We start from the raw sequence: 23639 nt of genomic DNA on the forward strand, positions 1-23639 counted from the left end.
CAATCTTTAGCTTATAAACTGGTTCTCATAAGCATAAAGTATTATCACCCTTTGGGCTTTAGAAAGCATAGAAAGAATCTACGTGAGGAAGCCCACAAATCCTAAAGAAGAGTGTCGTACAGATTTCTTAATTCATTCAAACAGCATTTAATATTTTCTAGGCACTGGAGACATGGTACAACTGTTACGGCATATCTTCTCTCATAGATCTAATACTCTGCTGGATGGACCAGACCAAATGTCAGCAAACTACAGTCTGCAGGTCAAAGTGGGCCCACAGCCTGTTTTTTGTAAATAAAGGTTTACTGGCACACAGCCATGCTCATTTGTTTACATAATATCTAGGGCTACTTTTGTGTTACAATGGCAGATTTGAGTAGATGTGACTGAAACTGTACGGCCCACAAAACCTAATATTTTTACTATCTGGTTCTTGACAGAAAAAGTTTATGGACTCTTGTGCTAGACAATGAAAAAATAACCAAGTAAATGTATGAGATAATTTAAAATAGTGATTAAGTGTTAAACACTAATGGTAATACATAACCTATCTCTATAGGGAATTGTTAATCCAACTTGAGATTCAGAGACACTTCGTAATTTTTTGCTTCCCTTTCCACAGACTCCAACTGTTGACACAGACTTTTGTTTCCATTCACAGCATCAACAGAACAGTGTGGTCTCCAGTTCTTTTTTGTCTTTTTTTTTTTTTAACATCTTATTGTAGTATAATTGCTTTACAATGGTTTTTTAGTTTCCGCTCCAATTCTTTCTTAACTGTCAGCCTTTAAGGAAAGCATACCAAAAAAATCTTTTGTATTATGTGCTTTCCTCAAACATCTGGAGATCCTAAGCTATTAGATTGTATTTAAGACTGAGGCACTAAAACACTGTGTAAAAGTCCTATTTTCATGAACTGAGGTATATAGGTTGATGGGCTTCATTTGAGGGTAATCAGGCGGCCAGCTTTTTTTTTTTTTCCAATGGGAGGTATAACTATCAATAAAAAATAATTCTCCAATTTCTTGAGTAGATATATGAACCCAACCACCAGTTTTTTAGAAATCTGACAGGGAAATGAGTCTAAAAATCTCACTGTTCAGCATGCTATTTTTAATTTAGTAATCTGTTTTCATATACACCTCATTCCCAGTCTCCTAAGTGGAACTCCCAGGTATGTAGCCTCTCTGGTTCAACATTTTCAGACAGGCAGTGTCCTGCTGGGGAAGGATTAGTTGTCTGGCACTGTGTGGTCTTGAGGTCAAACACTTTATATAGATTTTCAAACCATCCCCTGGATTCAGACCCTACCTCACCCTCACCTTCTACAGTTGTTGCCCATTCTTAAGCCATTCCAGTTGCTTTGGGAAAAAGAGGTATATTGCATAATAGTACACTCACCTCTCTTCTCTCTCCCACATACAAGTTGTACCCATTATACATATACCAAGAAAAATAAATAAATAAAAGACTAAGTCCCTCAGTAAAAAAAATGTTCTCTGGAATATGTTTCAATACCCAAAATACATTTCCTATATCTTTATTAAATGCTTGCACAGTAATATTTAGGAGTTTTATGTCCTTCTCTTGAGCTATCTAGTATGTTCATACATAAATTTTCTATAATTGCCCAAATTTTGGCTTTGGATAGTACATATTTAATTTCATTGAGAGAAAAACTAGCATAATGGTACTGCTGAAGTTCATTTTTTCGTTAACATAGTACTCTATGATAGCAATTTGATGCTACGTACCAATTCTAGATTTGGAAACTGGTACTTCTTTCCCTGATAGTAAATAAACTTAAGAAGGATTAGGTAATGCCTAGAAAAATACAATATAATTATAAATACAGTTAAGCTGGAAGAGGAGAGAATTTTCACTGCCAACTAAATGGAGAGCTGTCCACTGTGGTCTATGAGTAAATGGTGATATGTTCAGATTATATTTCTCTTTCTCTCTATATATAAATGTGCCAACTAATTCATGTAAAAATTCTAAACTTTACACGTCAAACATCTTTTACTTCTTAAATGTACAGTTCTTTAGAATCTCTGCCGGAAATATACACTAAAAGTTAATAAGACAAAAATAGTGATTAGTTTAAAGTTTTGTTTTTGTTTTGTTAACCCCTATTTTTGTGCTACCATTTTTTCATCCCTTTATGTACAAACATATAAACCTTTAAGGAAAAAGATACTTTAAAAAATTTTAAAGATAATAACAATTTGACACTCTTATTTAAACCTTTTGATATGCCTTAATGAATTACTGTATTTCTATCTGTGATATATAAATTTTCTAATTTAATAAAGGTGATGGATAATGGGCCAAGAATATTGTAATTATGGCCTATTCCTTTAGTCAATATGGTCATCTATAATCTTTGCACACTATAGTATATATAGTATACTATACTATACTTTTTTTGTAGCAAAAACGTTGCATGCTGACTAGAACCTTTGAACTCACTGCCTAAATGTTTTCTAATAAACGACTCTTGGAAAGGCAAGTAAAAGTTACAGATCTTCTTTATAACCTTATTCTCTCAGTCTATAATTACAGGTTCAACTTTTTATTCAATAATTCCAGAAGCCAATTTTGTCTAGAAAGTATTCCTATTCCCAGGCAGATAAATGCAAAAGACCAGAAAGTTCTCTAACAGACAAAAATACAGATGGGGATTTAATACTGCCTATGATAATGATATTTCAAATTTCTGGGGAAAGAACTGAACGTTCAATAACTGGTATTGGGAAAAATCTGATGAAAAAAAAAGCTATGTATCTACCTTATTCCTTACACTAAAGTAAGCCCAAGTGGACTAGCTATATAAATATGAGAATATAATTCTGGGCGGGGGGAAGGGGGGGAACCAAAAAGAAATCCATCTTCATGTAGTTTATGTTCTAGAGCAGGGCTGTCCAATAGAACTTTCTGCAATGATAGAAATGCTCTGTATCTGTCCTGTCCAATACTGTGGCCACTCACTGCATATAGCTACTGAGGATTTGAAATACATTGAGCTAGTGGACTAACAAACTGAATTTTTCATTTCACTTAAATTTAAACAGTTTAAGCACACATGTGGTGAGTGGCCACTGTATTGGACAGAGTAGCTCTAGTGCACTGATTCTCAAGTGTGATTCACAAATCAGCAGCATCAGTGTTGCTGGGAACTTATTAGAAATGCAAATTCTCAAGCCCCAGTCCAGATCATTGAATCGGAGACTCTGGGGGTGAGGCACAGGAATATGTGCTTTGACAAGCACTCCAGCTGATTCTGACACATACTATAGTTTTCGAACCAGTGATCTGGAGAGAAGAGGATAAAGAAACAAGTAAATTATATAGTATATCAGATAATGATAAATGCCATGATGAAAGTAAGATAAGGACGGAGATTAGAAAATGTCCTAACTGAAAAAATGACATTAGAAAAGAGACCTGAATGGAATGGGATACTGGGGAAAGAGTGTTCCAGGCACAGTTGACAAGTGCAAAGGCCCTGAGGCAGAAGTGTGCTCCACATGTTTAAAGAAAAACAGAAACCAGCCTGCTGGGGTGAAAACAGTAGACATGATATCAGAGTGATTTTCTTATAGATCTGGGAGGCCTGGTGAAGACTTGGGATTTTATGAAGTGAGGTAGAAAACCACAAAAGGGTTCTGAGGAGTAATGGGATCTATTTTACATTTTTAAAGGATAATATTCTGATTGCTGTATTCACAGTAGCCTGAGGTTACAAAGCTATTGCAAAAATTTAGGTGAGAGAAGGTGATAGCTTAGACTAGTCAGATTCCAGATATATTTCATAAGGAGGTGATAGGATTAAATCTAATGCGGGAAGAAAAGGGTAAGATGACACAAGAGACAGAAAGAGGAGCCAGGCAATGGGAAGAGGCCAGGATTGCAGGGACACTACCAAGTGGCAGCGTTGCTAAAAGGACTCCATAGAAGGCCTAAAATGCTCATTTAAGTTATTTGGTATGTGATATACTTACTAACCTCTCCCTGGTGACCCGCAAACCATCGCTATGGTCCTGGTAGCTTTGAGAGGGGTCAAATCAAGGAGAGAAAGGACATTTCAAAACGTAGAGACTGGAAAATAAGAATCCAAAAAAAGGATATAAAGTCCAAGCCAGAGGCGGCTCCAAGAACATAAACCCTTGGGAATTTACAATAATATTATAAAGGGTATTTATGGAACAGGGGTTCAGGCCAATCTTTCGGAGACCTCAAAGAGCAGAATGACCTAAAGACGTTATCTGGGTTCCATTTATACCTAGATGTGAACTCCTCTCTAGCAGGACCACCTCTTAGCAGACTTTCTTCCCAGGACCTAATACAATGTAGGTCAGGGTCATTGTATGAGGAATTTATAGGAACCAATGATTATTTATCTCTTAGGTAATTTTGCTTAAACATCCATGAGTTCAAACACATAGCAGATAATAATTCTGTTCAGTGTCTGATGCATGAAAAGATGAAATTGTTGAAAGGAGATTCACATGCTTTAAAAAAAACCACATAGGTGAGAAAGCTGTTTTGCTTTTTGTTTTTTAATTAACAAACTTGACTAGTAGCATTGTTGTGTCTAAAGCCAGTACATCTTTACACAGAAGTGGGATATAAGCATTAAGTTGGGCTAAGACCTTATCCGAAAACAGCCTCAGACCAGTTCAATTGCTTGAAATATTTAATTGAAAGCTCAGCATTTGGCACCAAAAGCACAGAAGAGATGACCCTGACCTAGCGGATTCTGAGGGTGGGAATTACTGACTGGCTCTACCATAAAGGAGCTGTAACACTATAAAGGCAGGACCTTAACTTTTAAGCAGGCCCTGCATGCAGTGGGGCTGCTTTGGGGATTAACTAGTCACAAAGTGCTCCCACAGAAAACGAAACCATCTCTTGAGTATAGTTTAGAATTATCCACCTGAATGCCAAGTTACTTCTACCAAAAACAACAATTTTGGTTTGAGGATAATTATCCTAAGCTGATGCACCTAACAGCCGTTGGCAAAAAGGTTTAAGCACGTGATCACCACAGGAAGGATGCTTGTTCTCCTGTTTGCTAAGGTAGGAGCACATGCCAGCAGTCTACCTGAAACCCAAGCCAAATAATTAAAAGTTGAAAAGGATTGGCTGAATTTGTTCATTACTTCCTCATTCAAATAAGACACAGTCTTTTCCTCCTCTATACTACCACATTACTTTGAATTTTGGTTTATTATTTAAGAGTCTGCTTTGCATTATTTACAGATTTTTTTTCTCTTATGACTGCCTAGAGGGCCGATTAAAAAAAAAAAACAAAATTCTTTAGAAACTCTTCTTTGAAATGGAAGAAATCCCTATGAGATTTCCCACTCCTTATAGAAAAAAACAATCCCTTGCATTAATTTCATACCTATTATCTCATTTGAGCTCACAACCACCACAAAAGCTACTCCCACTTTACGAATGAAAAAATTGTGGTTAGAGAAGTTACATGAACAGATTATGAGGAGCATATATAGAATTAGGGTGCAGTCAGGATTGAAATGTCCTGACTCCTAATCCAGCTACATTTTAGCCTCATGATCCCATGAATCAGGATTCAGGATAGGGTGGATGGTTTGCAACAGGCTATCTGCTATCTGCTGCAGTTTTACTTCATAGATTGATGGCATCACTAAATTACCCCCTAAAATCCTCCAGTGACCCTTCCTGCATTCATGACACATATTAAGGGTAATCTTGTCCTAGTTTTACTACCTGCTAGATAAGACAAGACTTCCCATTTTTGTGTTTTTAAGATCCACTTGGATATCAAAAATGAAAGTCATGATTCGCCAAAGAGCTTTCAGATCAGCTCCAACAACTACGTAGGTGAATTTCCAAAACCTAGAGGTGCTTAAACAAAGTCACTTACCAATAGGGTTGCAATGAAATTTATCATCCAATCTGGACACCTGAGATCGAAAGAGGGGCACTATTAGTAATTACTCTGGGATAATAGGTACAAACAGGGACTGTCATAGGAAAACGAAGATGCATGATAAGTCTTTTTTATGACTAGATGGATTTCAAGCATCTGATAAGGGGTTGAACCCGAATGAGTAAGATTCTTCCTTAGTATGATTCTTTAAATCTACCCCAGTATCTAATATGGTATTTTACCCATTCTCAATACATGCTCAAAACTGAGTTGAGTTGAATTGGTTCCAGCTGTCCCTTACAAATGCATACCAACAACCCAATTAAACTTACCAATAACAGTATAGGAACTTGTAAAACATTCTCTATTGTTACTGATGTTTATCTATCTTAAGCTAACCCACCTCGTTTAGTAATGAGTTCAGGAATGAAGCTAACACACCTAATTCAGAAGTTCAGGAATGCTCTCTAACTATGCTTGTGGGCATGAAATGAAGTGGATCAGGTACATAAAACAAATAAACCTAATCTCCAAGTTGAGAGTGCTTACTGAATTATGCAATAGGAAACATTTTGAAGAAAATAACACACAATTTAAATTTGAAGACAATAATAGATCAGGGTAGTATTAAACTGATAAAAGGTCTTATATCAAATACTAAAAACAGATACTTCTCAAAGCAAAAAAAAAAAAGTTGAAATTCTCCACTTTAGATTAAACTCTACTTGATCATTTATTTTGGATATTATATTCGAAGCTAATTATAAACAATCACCTTCATAAAAACTGTGATTGGGCTTCCCTGGTGGCGCAGTGGTTGAGAATCTGCCTGCTAATGCAGGGTACACGGTTTCGAGCCCTGGTCTGGCAAGATCCCACATGCCGCGGAGCAACTAGGCCCATGAGCCACAACTACTGAGCCTGCGTGTCTGGAGCCTGTGCTGCGCAACAAGAGAGGCCGCGATAGTGAGAGGCCCGCGCACTGCGATGAAGAGTGGCCCCCGCTTGCCACAACTAGAGAAAGCCCTCGCACAGAAACGAAGACACGACACAGCCAAAAATAAATACATAAATAAATAAATTAAAAAAAAAACAACAACTGTGATTTAGGAACATACCTATTAAACATACATACGCACCCCTTATAAAAAGAGAAATACCACCAATATATCTCACTGCAATTGGGACAATTCAAATATGGGCAAAGGATAAGCTAAAATGTTATTGACATGAAAGTTAGAAATTATTGACTGAAAAAAAAGGCGAGTTACAAGATAGCATGTACAATATGATGTCATACTGGCAAAAGAGGAAAAGGTTCCTATATAGGTATATGTGTAGATATACAATTGTGAGTGTGTGTGGTGTATGTCTATGTATATGTCTGTGTGAGTAAAAGGTTATATACCACAATGTTAATAACTGTAATCTTTCTCCTTAATAATGACATGGTGTTTTAAGTATTTTTTCTGGCTTATCTGTCTTTTCCTACTTTCTGTAAGGCCCAACCATTGCATTTATAGTCATAAAAAATTAAAAGTAAAATTAACAAGGGCCATTGTTATAAGGTGTAGATGCCAGGAAAGGAAAGGGATGAGGGTGGCCCTCCTAGGACTTGGAGGGCATTTGTTAGTACTCTGTCGCCGTTTCTCAAACCAGGAGAGCGATCAGCCAACAGAGGCTTACGTGCTGCCTGGTTCAGGGCAGTGGGGGAGTGCCAAAGCCTGGAGTACAAGATTCCAAATAGGTAGAAACTCAGGCAGGACTGTTACGCTTAAATAACTTAACAGCTAAAATTCCAACTTTTATTTTAAGCAGGTACAATTGAAAAAGTATCTAAACCAAAATTTAAAGCATCTTTATGGAGTTCAATGTGATTATGCCATGCAATAGATTTTTAGCAGTATGTTTTTGAAATCTATTACCCTATTATATAATGTATTCATCACACATCTGTCATATCTGTCATTTGACATTTTTCAATAAATATAAGAATGATACGAAATTCTGAAACTCTTCTGTGATCCATACCGTTCGTTGTATTACTGGTTTTTGTTTTTTGTTTTTTGGAAAGGGGTGAGTTAAACAAAATTGACCCACATTGATCCAGTAATTTCTTGTCGTTTTTCATAGTCTACTTTTTTCCAATAGGTGGCACTGTAGTCCATGTAAAACTCTCCTGAGTTAGTTCTCAGACCCACCCAGTGCCCTTCAAAACTCTGGTCTTAAAGGTCAGAGGTGTGAGGTGACTTGCTTGACATCTCATAGCAAGTTATGTAATAAACCGTAGAGCCTGAGCTTTCTAACTTCAAGTTCTATGCTTTCTTTGTGTTTTCATTCCTGGTATTCTAAGATTTGCTCAGATCAAAGCAAATTCCTATTTATGGTATTCAGGTCATAAAATAGCGTAAGTTACAGGAGAGAGAGGATGCTAATATACCCATAGAATGCTCTCCCTATAGGCTAACAAAGAGGGTTAATGTCAATCTTTTATCAAATTCCCAAATGAAAACTGCTTTTAAAGTGTCCCCAGAGAAAGAGGAAAAAGGAAAAATACTTATTCAGTGAGAATGACACCTGACTATAAGGTAAGGACCTACAGTGATGTACAAACATACCCACATATTTCCATTTTCTCTGTAGTGTCTATGCCAGTTTAGCCTATAAACTCATTTTCATTAAAAATTAACTTTTCTCAAGTACTGGTAGACACCACCACTTATGCTATTGCATAGTGTGGTACTTTCTTTGGAGCACAGCCCCTAGGCAGCTTGCCTCTAACAATAGTATTCTTTAATGCTCACTTTTAATAAGGCACAGAGCTGCTTTGCCTGGTGAAAAAGGTTGTTTACTTGACCAGCACACACAGATACAAACACACACACACACAGATATGTATACACATATACCTGTACTTCTTCCTTCAATCCAATCATTCGTAATAACAGGACACACAGAAATGCCCAAGAGTTTTCAGGCTGCCACTCAGCCATCTTCAATGTAAGTCAAGGATCGCAAAGGCAAGATAACAGACATCGGGTGACTTTTGGTCACTAAAGAGGCAATATCACTAAGCACTGGTGCCAAAAGATTGGTAAGCCTGCAGAAGGCTCCTAACCTGATTCAGGATAACAAGTTTTTAGTTTGCCCCTGAGCATAAAGTCTATTACCACCTCCAATCTTATTGTGTTCCTTAATCCGAATAAGCTCTTTGGTGAAAAATCAATGAACAAACAAGTGCATTCTTCTGAAAATAATGCTGTGTGTTACATTCTCAAAAATGAAACATTCTGAGCATATCTCTGCATGAATTGTATAAGAAGAGAGGGGAACTTTCTAAAAATCGTCCCCAAGAATACATTTTGAGAAGCAAAACTTTTCTGAACAGTTAAATGAAGCATATGATAAGTTTCTAAATATTTATTTCAGGCTCATATTGATATTATTCTCCAAAGGAAATATATATGTAAATAATACTATCAAAATAAATATAATATACAAAGAATATTTAGACAAATTAAGAAGAGATGGTCTCAAAAAATTAAATTAGAGATCCTTCACAGTAACATATGGAACTCTGATTTAGCTAAGAAAACCTTATGCCCTTAAACTTATTTAAAATGATTCTTCTGTAGTCCCCCACTAAATTCCTGTATCATTTTGTTGAAAATTTTCCTATTCCATTTATGGTAACAAAGCCCAGAAGAAATTTAAGTTATCTATATGATGGGTCTTCACATAGGTAGCTAACATTTTTCGGAAATAGAATAAATTTTTCTATTTGTACATTTTTGGTTTTGTTGTTATTGTTAAACGTTGATTTTTGTTTTTTTTTTTTTAAATAACGGGCCAGCAGTTGCTGCAACCTTCAAGATACCCCAAATCACACTCTTAAGATATCCTGAATCGCCTTCTAAAATATCTGGAATCATTCCTGAGATATCCAGAATCACACTCCTGAAATATTCAGAATCACACAACCACTTTTAATTATAAACATTTAATATAAAAAAAAATTAGTCATAGTGTCTACAACTTGAGTCATTCCTGAGTGATAAAACTATTATGAACAAAGTCTCAAAATCAAACGCCCTAGTAAAAACACTGATATAAAACAAATTCTACTCTCAGAAAAGTTTTTCAGCCCCCAAATTTAAAGTTTTGTTTAAATTTTTCAAACAAAATTTAAAAAGCAATCAGAATTTGGGGCATTCTTGCCTTACTCTCTACCTGAGGAAATATATTTAAGAGATTCTGGGAAAGCTACTGGGACCCATCCAAATGCCTCTTCAAGACACACCATTTAAGTTGCTACCTCCATCAACATGTAAGATTTAGGGAGACAATATGCTGAATTTACTAAATGCCTACTACATTGCAAGAAACTGCAAAAAAAAAAAAAAAAAAAGAAAGAAAGAAAAAGAAAAGAAAAGGAAAAGAAAGAAAAAAGAAAAAATAAACTGTGTTAAGCACCAAGAAGAAAAGTCATGATACCTGCATAGATCTTACGGTTTATTTAAGAAGATAAGATACACATATAAATTATAGCATAGGACAATGTATGATTGTCCTATCAATGGTATAAAGTATCAGAAGAGTTTGGAAGTCAGAGGTAATAGTTCATTCTGGGGAGATCAGGGAGCCTTTAAATCAAAAGTGTCACTTGAGCTACATTAACTGGATAAAATGTGGCTGGTAAGGTACTCAAGATGGAATGGCTTTCCAAAAAAAGTGTGGAGGTGGAAAAAGTAGAGTATCTGTAGAATCAAAGAGTCATGCAGCTGAAGCTTAAGCTATTCAAAGGGGAGTAGTGAAGGAAAGCCTGCTTAACTCCAGAGGAGAAGAGAAGGTGCCCCAGTGTCCAGGCTTGTTAACTTGGACTTCCTTACTTTGTTGAATTGCCATCCCTGCAGTCTTTTATCAAAGCGAATGCCACAAACAGAGGGATGTTTTAGTCAGATTAACCTGAGGGTGGGGAATGAATGGAGAGAGCCCAGGGTTAAGGAAAACAGTTCTCAAAAGAAAATGGTGGAAGTCACTATGTGCCAGGCACTGATAAGTATTTCATTTAATCCCAACAACAATTCAGTTATAAAACATTTTTTATAGATAAGAAAACTGAAGCAATTCAACAACAGTTGGTGGCCCAGAAACAAAAAGCTGACTGATGGAAAATTACTCCAGTTTAGGAACATGGAAGGCAAACATGCTGGAAGGTCAAAAGGGTGGGGAAAATCTAGGGTCCTTGTAAGTACAAATGTAGTAGAAATGACTGATGCAGAATCCAAGTCAAATATGAAGAAAAATGCAGCAACAGGAAGAGAAATCATCAATTAGACTTAATAAGGAGGATGAAGAACAAATCCAATTAAGAAAGAGAAAGTGGATAAGCTAGATTCAAAAACGTTGTGTCAAAGAGGGAACCTAAGATCTCAGTATTGGATCAGCTTCAAAGTGGTAAGATACTACGGTCCAGGTGGACATGGGATGTACACTATGGATGTATTTTCCCAGAGTCAAGGAAACAGAAGAAAAGTTAGCTCAGGGTAGCATGTGGAAAAGTTTAAAGTAATTATGATGGATGACAGGATAGAGGGGAAACCCATGATTCTAATACTGAAGTCACTGAGGTTTAAAAACAAACAAACAAACAAAAGAACCCAGAAGGCTGATAGTAGAGAAGATGGCAATATAAACAGATGACTGGTATATTCAAGATGAAAGTTTGAGGAGTACTGATAATGAAACCATTGTTACCTGTCAGCATCAGTGAAGAACTAGGAAAAAATACTGACTTTTTAAAAAAATTACCTTGAATTCAGGGAACATAAGAGGAATTGCCTTTATTACCCCTAGCCACATCCATTACCATTATTATTTTAAAACCAGGGTAATGGTGTGATTTAAAGGATTGAAGATGATGCGATGGCCACTGTCTCTAACTTACAAGATGCCTTCCTCCCTCAGAAGAGGCAAAACGCACCTGCATCTAAGGTGGAAGCCCACCAAGGTCAGTCACAGGGTTCTCAACCTCCTAAATATGGTTCAACGGGTCATCTCCAAAAACTACTTCCAATACAAAATAAATGGCAAAGTGCAACTTACTTAAATTTAATGAGAATTTAATACACAATACTATGTATTGTTTGCTAATGCTGAACTTTTCTATTTTCATGAACTTTCAATAATTCATAAAGTTGTACATAATCTTAAGAATAGATCTCAAGATTAAGGTTATCTTGAATAAATTTCATCTAGATAAAACCACGTTGCAAAAATGCAGTACTCAATATGTTGCCTGCTTATTCTTTCGTTCTACACACACATATATACATACACATACACATGCAATACTAAGGTCAAAATAGCTTAAATTTCTAAAACAGGACTCTTGATAACAAACGGGTAGTTGAAGGTGAAAGGTGGAACAAGACCAAGTATACAACTCATGTAACTTTCCACTTCAAAATGAAATGGAAAATTACACTTGGCTTTATTCCATTTTTCCAATTTTTATTCGGGTATTAAAAATATCAGTCTCCTAAATCACATATTCCCTTCTCACTGGATTAAAGTTTAATTCTATGTTTCTATTAAATTTATCCACATTTTAAATAAATTTATTAAATCATTCAATGATGTGAAAACTCCTGCTAGTTTTACAGAGAGATTTATCTGTTTTGATAAATAAAAGAGTATTACCTTTTAAGAGTAGTTAATAACTTCTGCAAAGTCAAATTTGGAGAAGCGGCTTAAAAGAGAAAGAATAATTTGGAAGGGAAGGGAAAGAGTTTTCTTATGGGTCCCTGGCTTGCTTTGTAAGTTTGACTTAGAAAATCAATAAAACTGATGACTGTTCCTCTGGAAAAGGCTATTAAAAAAAAATTTTTTTTAAATGACTAACAAAATGTAAAATAGTTCCAAATTCCAAGAGTCACTTCACTGGGGTTGTGGAATTCATAGATTTGATATTTAAAGCACTGTTATAAAAATTTTAATACCTTTTAGCATTTACTTTTTTAATAGATAAGTAACCTGAGTGATGAATAAAGTATCTGTCAAAGAAAAAAAATCAAGAAGTCTACAACAGAGGGTTTCAATTACAGAAGAAGAAAGAGAAGTCCTGGTATTTCCTTCACTCCATCGTACCTGCCATGAACAGTAGTAGATTTGATAATATCCCCAGGTAGAACCACCAAGAGTTCAATATCTTTATCTATCGTGTTTTCTTTCTGTTCCATGATAAAAGCAGAAGATTCTACAGAATCATCAACTGAAGAGGCATCAAGGTATTTGGTCTCAGCTGGAGGAAGCGGTGCCTTGGGTTTTGGTTTTCTCCTAAAACAAAAACAAAACACAGAGAATAAAATATACGTATTTTAAAAATAATTTGCTAATAGGATCTCATTTAATAAAAACACAAAATGTGTGTATGTATGTTTTTCACACCTAGGGGAAAAAATGCACTAAAATGTTAACTGTTAGCTTACTAGGGATGATGGAATTAAGTAAACTTTTTTTCTGCCTTTTAAAATCAGCATATTTGTTTGTTTGTTTTCAACAATATGCTTGCATTACTTGGCAATACAAAGAAACATGGTAACAAAAGAGATCTGATATTGGCCTTCATTAAATTCAATTAATGTGTGTTCACTACAGCGAAGCAAAAGTACTGCATTTTCTTTGGTGGAACAAATTATAAAAATTCTTACTGTCCTAGGATGGAAATCAGTATCTCATTTCCACACCTCCTAATAGCTCTTACCTTTGTGCCTCTCATTCTATTTTTTTCCAATCTAGTGTATTCTGCCTCTCTATCCAGATGAAACTCTACCTATGCTTCAAAATCTAGCTGAAACCGCCCTCCTACTACCCCCCTATATCAAGTGTCTCCCTATAAGGCACATACAACAGATTCCACAAATGTAACATTTTCCCCATTTTTTTCCCCTGGGTACCAGTTTCATCTCTCTGCCTACATTTATTACTCCCTGTAAGAAAGAAGCATGCTGTATTTCCCACTGTGCTCAGCAATGAACAGTGAACTGTGATTGGTTATTTGATAAAGTATATTTCTATTTCAATAAAAAATGTTACAAATAATTATTCTAATAAATATGTTTCAGTGTCACTTACTAGGACAACCCCTTAACTGATTTATAACAGAAACAGTAGGAGACATTCTACCCATGGCCAATTCAATGCTTTGATGATTCCTAGGCAAAAATAAAAACCATGCAAAATAAAAGGCCTTCTTTGTAAGTAAATACGTAACATCCAGCCATTAAGTATTTTCAAAATGTAAGGTCTTACAAATCCAAGCACGTTTGTGCACTCAGCATCATGAAAAAACAGAAACAAACAAACAAAAAAACAGAAACAAGGTTCCTACATTAATTTTCTAAAATAACAGGCCTTTAATTTTTAGGAGTATAACTGCAAAGTTATATTACATTTTAGAAAATATTTCTTTTACAATAGTGACAAAAATGAATTTTTAGACGTGTTTCAATAAATATAACAAGTTTATAAAATCTATATGAAGAAAAACTTTATCCAATTTCCAAATGTTTTTAATCTGCCCAAACTGACTACTCATCTATTCAACAAACATTTATCCTGTAACAGACAACCATGTAGCAGATTCAGCTAAACACTGGGGATGTAAAGACAGTAAGACCCAGTTCTCCTTCACCAAAAGGACTGAAAGATATATACAAAATTAGAATAAATCTTGATGATTGTTCTAATACAGGTATGCAGATGGTACAGCTGCAGCTTATCGGAAGAGAAACTTTCCTAGGAATCCAGAAATGTTTGACAGATGGGAAACATGAGTTGGGTTTGGGGGAATGAATAGAAACTCACAGGAAAAGACAAGAAATAATTGATATTTTAGGCAAAGGAAAGCAAATCAAGCCTTGAAAGAAAGTGGTACTTCTCAGAATTGAAGAGTTTGGTAAAATTCCAGAGAAAAGTCAAAGGAGAAGAGCAATCAGTGAATCAATGAAAAAGCTTTTATAAATTAAGAGAATTCAGCAAGGTGGCTTGGCACAAAGTGATACATGCCAGCATCAATAGCCTGTGTAAACATAAGCAAAACCTAGTCAAAGTACAATGAAAGAAAAAACTTCTTTTACAGTAGCAACCAACATAAATTAAAAAAAATTATTACAATAAATACAACAAGAATTTTGCAAAATGTATATGAAGAAAATCTTAAATGCCAAATAGCTTGGATCTCCTTTCCCTTCGACTCCAGATTTATAAATTCAATGCCTACTTGACATCTGGACTCAGATGACTAACTGGAATCTCCAGCTAAACTTCCAATTCCTCTTCCCATCTCCTCCAAACCAAATGTTTTCCTCTCCAAGTCTTCCCATCTCAGTAAATCTCAATTCTTTCAGTTGCTTGGGCCAAAAATCTCCTCTCTCACACACATACAATCCAATCCCTTGACAAATTCTGCCAGCTCTATATTATAAATAGACCCAGAATCCATCAACAACCTTGATTACCAAACACCTCTGTTCAAGCTGCTAAGTGGTCTTCCTGCTCCCAACCTTGTCACTTTACACTTTATTCTCAACATAGCAGCTGGAGTGATCCTCTTAAAATGTTAAGTTTGATCACAGAACTTCCTTTCCCACCCTTCGACGGCTTCCGACCTCAGCCAAAATAAGATCTGGAGTTTTATAATCTGTCGTGCCTTACCTCTAGCCACTCCAAGCTCCCCTCTCCCACTTTCGCCCTAGGCTCATTGCACTCTGATCCTATGACTCTTGCCTTTTCCTTGAACACACTTAGGACAATTCCTACTCAGGTTCCTCTGCAGAGTCTGTTCCTGACCTTAAGATTAACACCTCTATTTCTCTGCCTTACTTTTGTCTGAGGGCTTGTCAGGGCAACTAACATACTTGTTTATCCTGTCTCCTTCCATTAGAGTAATTAATCCCACCAGTATAGGTTCTTGTCTCCACTGCCTGGTGTCACACATATTTGCTAATGTATAAAATCTCTAGAATGTCTGCCACATGGTAGGCACTCATATTTACTGAATGAATGCATTCAGTGAATACTTCCCACAAAGATGAGGTACCTAAGCACGTAATTGGGAAGGAAAAAAGGTCTTACCACCAAGGTACTCAGAATTAGCTGTGTTAGGTTTTAGAAACTGATTATGTTTTATTTTTAAGAAGATGAGTGTTGAAAACTATGCACTGGACTTATTAGCAAGGAATAACTGGGAACCTTAGGGCTTTAGAAGAGTTTCATGAGAAAGGTCAGAAGACAAGCCCCGCCACCACGCGCAGGTAGGTAAAGCATCAAGAACAACCTTGCCCACAAAATGGACATGGCTTTCAAGAGAAGTGGTACCATAGAAGGTCTGATAGGCACCTCCTGCTGCTACCATCACCTCCCCATCCCCTGCTTTCATCACTGAAGGCACCTTCCCATCTCCAAGTTTTGCTCCCCCGAGTCACCGTTTGAATGCCCTCCCCATTCTCTCTGCCTTTACCTATATTATCTATCCTTCGAGGTTCAGACTGAATCACAATCCCTTGGTACATTTCCCCTGTCTATTGCACACTGCAATGAACTCTAACAGTTTTAATGTTCTTATATGTATGACTGTCTTATTTCCTAAGGTACTTTGAGTCTATGATGAAAACCCATCTTATAACTTTATTTATTTATTTATTTATGGCTGCATTTGGGTCTTCATTACTGCGTGCGGGCTTTCTCTAGTTGTGGCGAGTGGGGGCTACTCTTTGTTGCGGTGCGCAGGCTTCTCACTGTGGTGGCTTCTCGTTGCGGAGCACAGGCTCTAGACGCGCGGGCCTAGAGTAGTTGTGGCACACGGGCTCAGTAGTTGTGGTTCGCGGGCTCTAGAGCTCAGGCTCAGTAGTTGTGGTGCACAGGCTTAGTTGCTCCGCGGCATGTGGGATCTTCCCGGGCCAGGGCTCGAACCCGTGTGCCCTGCATTGGCAAGCAGGTTCTTCACCACTGTGCCACCAGGGAAGCCCCGAAAACCCATCTTAAATTACTAAAGGTAAACCAACTTAAAAAAAAAAAAATAAGGAAAGCAGAACAAAGCCCTTGTTGAAATATTATTTACATGGAACTTCTACTAAGAACATCTTAGTGTTCTCTATTATTATAATAAAGCATTTGTCACCTTTGGTCCTGAAAATTGGAAAGCATATTGGGAATCAAACCAAGATCCTTCCACAATGAATTAGAAATCCAACAGGGAAGATGCAATATGTAAGTAATTAAACAACAAATACAAAGCAAAAAAACGAAGTGTCATAAAACAGATGGGTAACCTTGAAGACTCAGAGCAATGACAGCAAGCTAAAATGAGCTCTGTGGGGATGTGAAGGCAGGTATTAAGGTAACTTCAAAGAAAAAAGGGACTCAGTTCTTGAAAGAAAAGTAGTATTTAGGAGGAAGAGCCTGTAGGATCATTTATATGTTGGTTCCCGACTATGATCCATTTACATTAAATTCAGGAATGTGTCTATCCAGTTAAAGTTTGCTCACTACATGGTATAGTCTAGTGAAAAGAATACCAGGCAGAGGCCTGGATTTGGCCTGAATCCTAAGTAGACTTAAGACTTTGTTAACTTACTTGATCTCTTACTCACCAGCAAAAGTTTTAAAATACCTTTTACCTACTCACATCTCTCCCAATGTTTTACATTTCTTAGTTGAAATGCTTGGAAACGATAACAAAATTAAATTAAATGTCACCCAAAGCCAAAAGTATAGTGAAACTAATCAAAGCTTTTAACATAATCTAAGCGTAGGAAATTCTGGTAAAGCAGAGTAATACATCAACATGCAGTAACAACTGTAATTTATGGCTTAGACGAATGCTAGTTTTCATTAATATATTAAAAATGCAGTAACTGCCATTGAAGTCCCCCCACCCTTTTAAATGGGAATGATGTTTGAGCCAGTTTCCTGCTCAAGGGATTTCCACATAAGCTCCTCAGTGGCCTAGTTTGACTCCCAGTTCCTGCTCCTCAGAGGCCACTACCTTCAACAGTTACAGCAACAAATTTTACACAAGGGTGGTGGAGAGAAGGTTATACTGAAAAGATATTTGAGATAGAAACCTTTTCTGCGTCAACGCAAAAATTCCCAAATCAAGCCCTAAAAATAACAAGCCACAGTAAATTATCGTTTAGGTAAAGCATCGTTTTATTCATGAAAATTATCTCAATATTATATTCAATGTTCATAATGAAAATTAAGGTACAATTCCACGTTATGCAATAACTGATCTTTAAAATACCCAAACTTAATTTTAACAGAGAATTCAAATTACCATTTGAATGGTATCCTGCTACCACTACTGATTGATTTTTTTTTATCACTTGATCTACAAAGCACTTCAAAATCATGTGTCCACTGTAATCATCACTCCATCCCTGTCAATATTAATATCCTTAAAATAAATGAAAAGGAGTAAAAGAGACGCTCAGCAAAGCAACAGAAATCTACTCAAATACCTCTACTTTGTTTGAAAGAAAAAAATCTTTCAATTGTGTATGAGATATATCAATACTTGCATCCTTAATAAGCTACTCAAGTCCAATGGGCTCTCAGCTGTTTGCTTTATTTATATAGTATCCTCATAGATTCAGAGAAATACTATACAAAAATACAGCTTTGATATTAAAGACAAAATATAAGAACGGAATTATAAGTCTTAAAACAATAGGTTTTTAAAGTATTACATTCTAATGACCAAAAAGAAATTTAACAGCCACCCTCTCTCAGTACAGAGGGCTATCAAACATTAGATGCATTATGGTAAGTGTTGACGAGACAGTCCTTCGAAGTACAGTATCTGGCAATGTTTTGATGGTTCCTACCTTACGCATTTCAACTATAAAGTGGAGATCAGTTCTTCAAAACAATTTCTTAGTGTGTCTCTCTGGGTTTAATGAAACAAGAGAAGATTATATTAAACAAAAATCTGTCCCAATGGTGGGCATAACATTGTGCTATGTGCTTGAGGGAATGCAATTAAGAACAAAAGGTCCCTTTTCTTGATGAGCCTTATATCTAATCAAAGTAAATATATCAAAGTGGCTTTAAAAGATAAGCAGTGAGGAAAGGCAACAAGGGGAGTCCCAAGGCATTATATGACTCTTAACAGACATCCTCTTGTCAAGGTCACCAATCATCTACATGTGTTCAAATCTAATAGATAATTATACATCTCATCTCACATTTGAGTAAGCGCCTAAATTCCAATAAGGACACACTTCACAGCTGCTCAAGCCCTCTGCTTGGGATTCTCTTCCCTTGGCTTTGTGTGACATTACGACCTACTGTTTTCCTCCTTCTTTACTGCCACTCCTCAGTCTCAATGCCCTTATCCCTTTGTCTGATTTCTAAGTGTTGAGGTCACCCCAGGGTTCCTTGTCTGCCTCCTTCTCTTCTCTTCTACAATCCTCAGCCCCAAGTAATTTCATGAAATTCCATGGCTTTAAATACCATCTGCAAGTTGATGACTCTCAAAATTCACATTTCCAACCCTGACCTGTTTATTGAGTTCTGACTTATATGCCCGATAATCTCATGGTCTTTGCCATTTGAATGTCCCATAGGTATCTCAGAATCAAAACTCTTGATTCTCCTCTCTACCCCCAGTTCTCATCCAAGCCTCCCCCCAGTAACCCCCATCCCTGGGAATGGCTCCACACTAACCACCTTGTTAACTCAAGCAAAAATTCTAGGCATATTTTAATTCCTCTCTATGCCTAGCTCCTATTTCCAATTCATTATCAAGTCTTGTGGACTTTTAGCTCTAAAACACATCCTGAACCTGTATACTTCTCACCTGTTCCTCTGCTACCACCCTGGCAATTAAGCCATCAGCTCTTGATTGGACTGCTCCAACAGCCTCCTGACTTGTCTCCCCGCTTTCTGCTCTTGTCCCTTAAAATGTATTATTCTCTGCAGTAGTCAAGAGTGATCTTTTTTTTTAAAATATATTTATTTTTACTTATTTATTTTTGGCTGCACTGGGTCTTCGTTGCTGCGCGCAGGCTTTCTCTAGTTGTGACGAGCGGGGGCTACTCTTCGTTGTGGCGCACGGGCTTCTCATTGTGGTGGCTCCTCTTGTAGCAGAGCACGGGCTGTAGGCACGCAGGCTCTAGTAGTTGTGGCACGTGGGCTCAGCAGTTGTGGTTCGCGGGCTCTAGAGTGCAGGCTCAGTAATTGTGGCGCACGGGCTTAGTTGCTCCACGGCACGTGGGATCTTCCCAGACCAGGGCTCGAACCCGTGTCTCCTGCATTGGCTGGTGGATTCTTAACCACTGAGTCACCAGGGAAGCCCAAGAGTGATCTTTTAAATATGTAAATCAGACCACATCACATCTCTGACCCTTCACTGGTCTCCCAATACATTGAGAATAAAACCAAATTCCTGTTCTTGGTTTGCAAAGCCCTAGATGAGCCAGCCTGGTGGTTCTCAAAGTGTGATTTCAGAGCAGCACCTGGGACCTTGTTAGAAATGCAAATTCTCAGGCCCTACCCCAGACCTAAATAATCAGAAACACAGAGGGTAAAGCCCTGCAATGCACCTTTGACAAAACTCTCCAAGTGCTTCTGATGTATGCTAACGTCTAAGAAATCACTGAGCCAGCCCCTGCCAACCTCCCCTCTGTTTACTCAGTTGCAACTCCCTATGTAATTCACACTGGCCTTCCTTCCCTTCCTTCGCATCTGAGGGACTTGCAGAGCTGCCCCCTCTGCCCCAAACGTTTTCACCACAGAATTTCCAACTGCCTGCCCCTTCAGCTCATCCAGACAGCAGGTCAAATATTTCCTCCTTGCATAGGTGTTCTCCGACCACTCAAAAGGGGGGGCCAACGCCTAGCCCCACCCATCTCAGCCCACTCTACACCCAGTGGTGCTCAAATTTGGCTACACAATGGACTCACCTGAGGACTTTTATAAAATGCTGAGGTTCAGGCCCCACACTCGGAAATTCTGATTTACTGGCTATGGGGATTTTTAAAATCTCCCCAAGCAATTCTAAAGTGCAGCCAAGTTTCAGAACCACTAGTCTAGTACAACGCCTGACAGATAGTAGGTATTCAATTAGAGTTAATGATTTACTTTCCTAAGAACTTTGCAATGTCTGAAACACTGCCAGAATGTTGCTACTTAGGTCAATCAAGTTCATGTAAATCCAGGAAGTTCTCAGAAGCACTCAATGTAACAATCTTAAAAGTAGTCCCAAAGTTTAATAATAACTTCTCCAAATTTAAATCCCCATTATATATATATTTTTTAAATCCCAACTTAGCTTTATATGGTTAGCAGTTTTACAAACATCGCATTGCTTCTTTTTTTAAATTTTATTTATTTATCTCTTTATACAGCAGGTTCTTATTAATCTATTTTATACATATTAGTGTATATATGTCAACCCGAATCTCCCAATTCATCTCACCACCACCACCCCGCCCCCCGCTTCCCCCCTTGTTGTCCATACGTTTGTTCTCTACATCTGTGTCTCTATTTCTGCCTTGCAAACCAGTTCATCTGTACCATTTTTCTAGATTCCACATATGTGTTAATATACATATCTGTTTTTCTCTTTCTAACTTACTTCACTCTGTATGAGTCTCTAGGTTCATCCACGTTTCTACAAATGACCCAATTTCGTTCCTTCTTATGGCTGAGTAATATTCCATTGAATATATGTACCATTTCTTCTTTATTCATTCATCTTTTGATGGGCATTTACGTTGCTTCCATGACCTGGCTATTGTAAATAGTGCTGCAATGAACATTGGGATGCATGTGTCTTTTTGAATTATGGTTTTCTCTGGGTATATGCCCAGTAGTGGGATTACTGGGCCATATTTTTAGTTTTTTAAGGAACCTCCGTACTGTTCTCCATAGTGGCTGTATCAGTTAACATTCCCACCAACAGTGCAAGAGGGTTCACTTTTCTCCACACCCTCTCCAGCATTTGTTGTTTGTAGATTTTCTGATAATGCCCATTCTAACCGGTGTGAGTTGATACCTCATTGTAGTTTTGATTTGCATTTCTCTAATAATTAGTGATGTTGAGCATCTTTTCATGTGCCTCTTGGTCATCGGTATGTCTTCTTTGGAGAAATGTCTGTTTAGATCTTCTACCCTTTTTTTTGATTGGGTTGTTTGTTTTTTTAATATTGAGCTGCATGAGCTGTTTATATATTTTGGAGATTAATCCTTTGTCCGTTGATTCGTTTGTAAATATCTTCTCCCATTCTGAGGGTTGTCTTTTTGTCTTGTTTATAGTTTCCTTTGCTGTGCAAAAGCTTTCAAGTTTCATTAGGCCCTGTTTGTTTATTTTTGTTTTTATTTCCATTACTCTAGGAGGTGGGTCAAAAAAGATCTTGCTGTGATTTATGTCAAAGAGTGTTCTTCGTATGTTTTCCTCTAAGAGTTTTATAGTGTCCAGTCTTACATTTAGGTCTCTAATCCATTTTGAGTTTATTTTTGCGTATGGTGTTAGGGAGTATTCTAATTTCATTCTTTTACATGTAGCTGTCCAGTTTTGCCAGCACCACTTATTGAAGAGGCTGTCTTTTCTCCATTGTATATCCTTGCTTCCTTTGTCATAGATTATTTGACTATAGGTGCATGGGTTTATCTCTGGACTTTCTATCCTGTTCCATGGAACTATATTTCTGTTTTTGTGCCAGTACCATATTGTCTTGATTACTGTAGCTTTGTAGTAGAGTCTGAAGTCAGGGAGTCTGATTCCTCTAGCTCCGTTTTTTCCCCTCAAGACTGCTTTGGCTACTCGGGGTCTCTTGTGTCTCCATACAAATTTTAAGATTTTTTTGTTCTAGTTCTGTAAAAAATGCTACTGGTAATTTGATAGGGATTGCACTGAATCTGTAGATTGCTTTGGATAGTATAGTCATTTTCACAATATTGATTCTTCCAATCCAAGAATATGGTATCTGTTATGGTATATGGTATTTTAACAAAATAAGAATTAAAACCCAAGAATTCTGCCAAGACTTCCTTCAATTATTCCCTCACTAAGTGGCACGACTTTCAAACCCCGGACCCATGGTTTTTGCTTTTACGTTGTTGGGGGGTGACTTTGTGCCAACCACCTGCTAGGCCCCTTTCACCTTTCCTCAAGGAGAATGATTCACAATTTCCCACTGTCTTCCATCCATCTTATTACCAGGAGAAATGTAGCAATATAACAGAATAAATCAAGTCTTAGAACACCTAAGGCTGCTAATTTCTGAAAGACTGCTGATTTCTATCTTAAACAGTTGCTACAGGCTCCTAAATGCTAGCTTACTTGCTCTCAGCTCTGTGGAAAATTAATTCTTTTGGATGAAGAGTTAGTCATTTTCTGATTATGCTCAAATAGTTCAACTGTTTAATAATTATCAAACATAATAATTAGCAAAATCTAGACTGTGGATAGTCTACAATCCAGTTTCTCTAACAAATTGACAATGTGGGGAAAAAGATGGGGGCAGGGGTAAGAACTGATATAGAATGAGAGATGTAAGTGACAAAACCACCAAAGTAATGTGTGAAACTCAATCCAATTTGGACAAAGAGACTGTTAGAGAAATTTAAATAAAAACTGGGCGTTAGATGATATGCAAAAGGAACTATTAATTTTGTTAGGTACAATAATAGCACAGAAGATATATTTAAA

At 37.1% G+C, this 23639-nt stretch overlaps 1 protein-coding gene across 4 annotated transcripts in view; it reads right to left on the reverse strand.

The window, feature by feature from the left end:
• The window catches only part of COBLL1 (cordon-bleu WH2 repeat protein like 1), a 146116-nt gene that overhangs the window by 49387 nt on the left and 73090 nt on the right, over positions 1–23639 (reverse strand). For all 4 annotated transcript variants that reach the window (XM_061184588.1, XM_061184569.1, XM_061184561.1 and 1 more), the window contains exon 3: positions 13070–13258. In XM_061184588.1, the coding sequence (XP_061040571.1) occupies positions 13070–13258 (189 nt within the window). The remainder of the gene's footprint in view (positions 1–13069; positions 13259–23639) is intronic.

This window comes from Eubalaena glacialis, chromosome 1, assembly GCF_028564815.1.
Source record: "Eubalaena glacialis isolate mEubGla1 chromosome 1, mEubGla1.1.hap2.+ XY, whole genome shotgun sequence".
Taxonomy (NCBI): Eukaryota; Metazoa; Chordata; class Mammalia; order Artiodactyla; family Balaenidae; genus Eubalaena; species Eubalaena glacialis.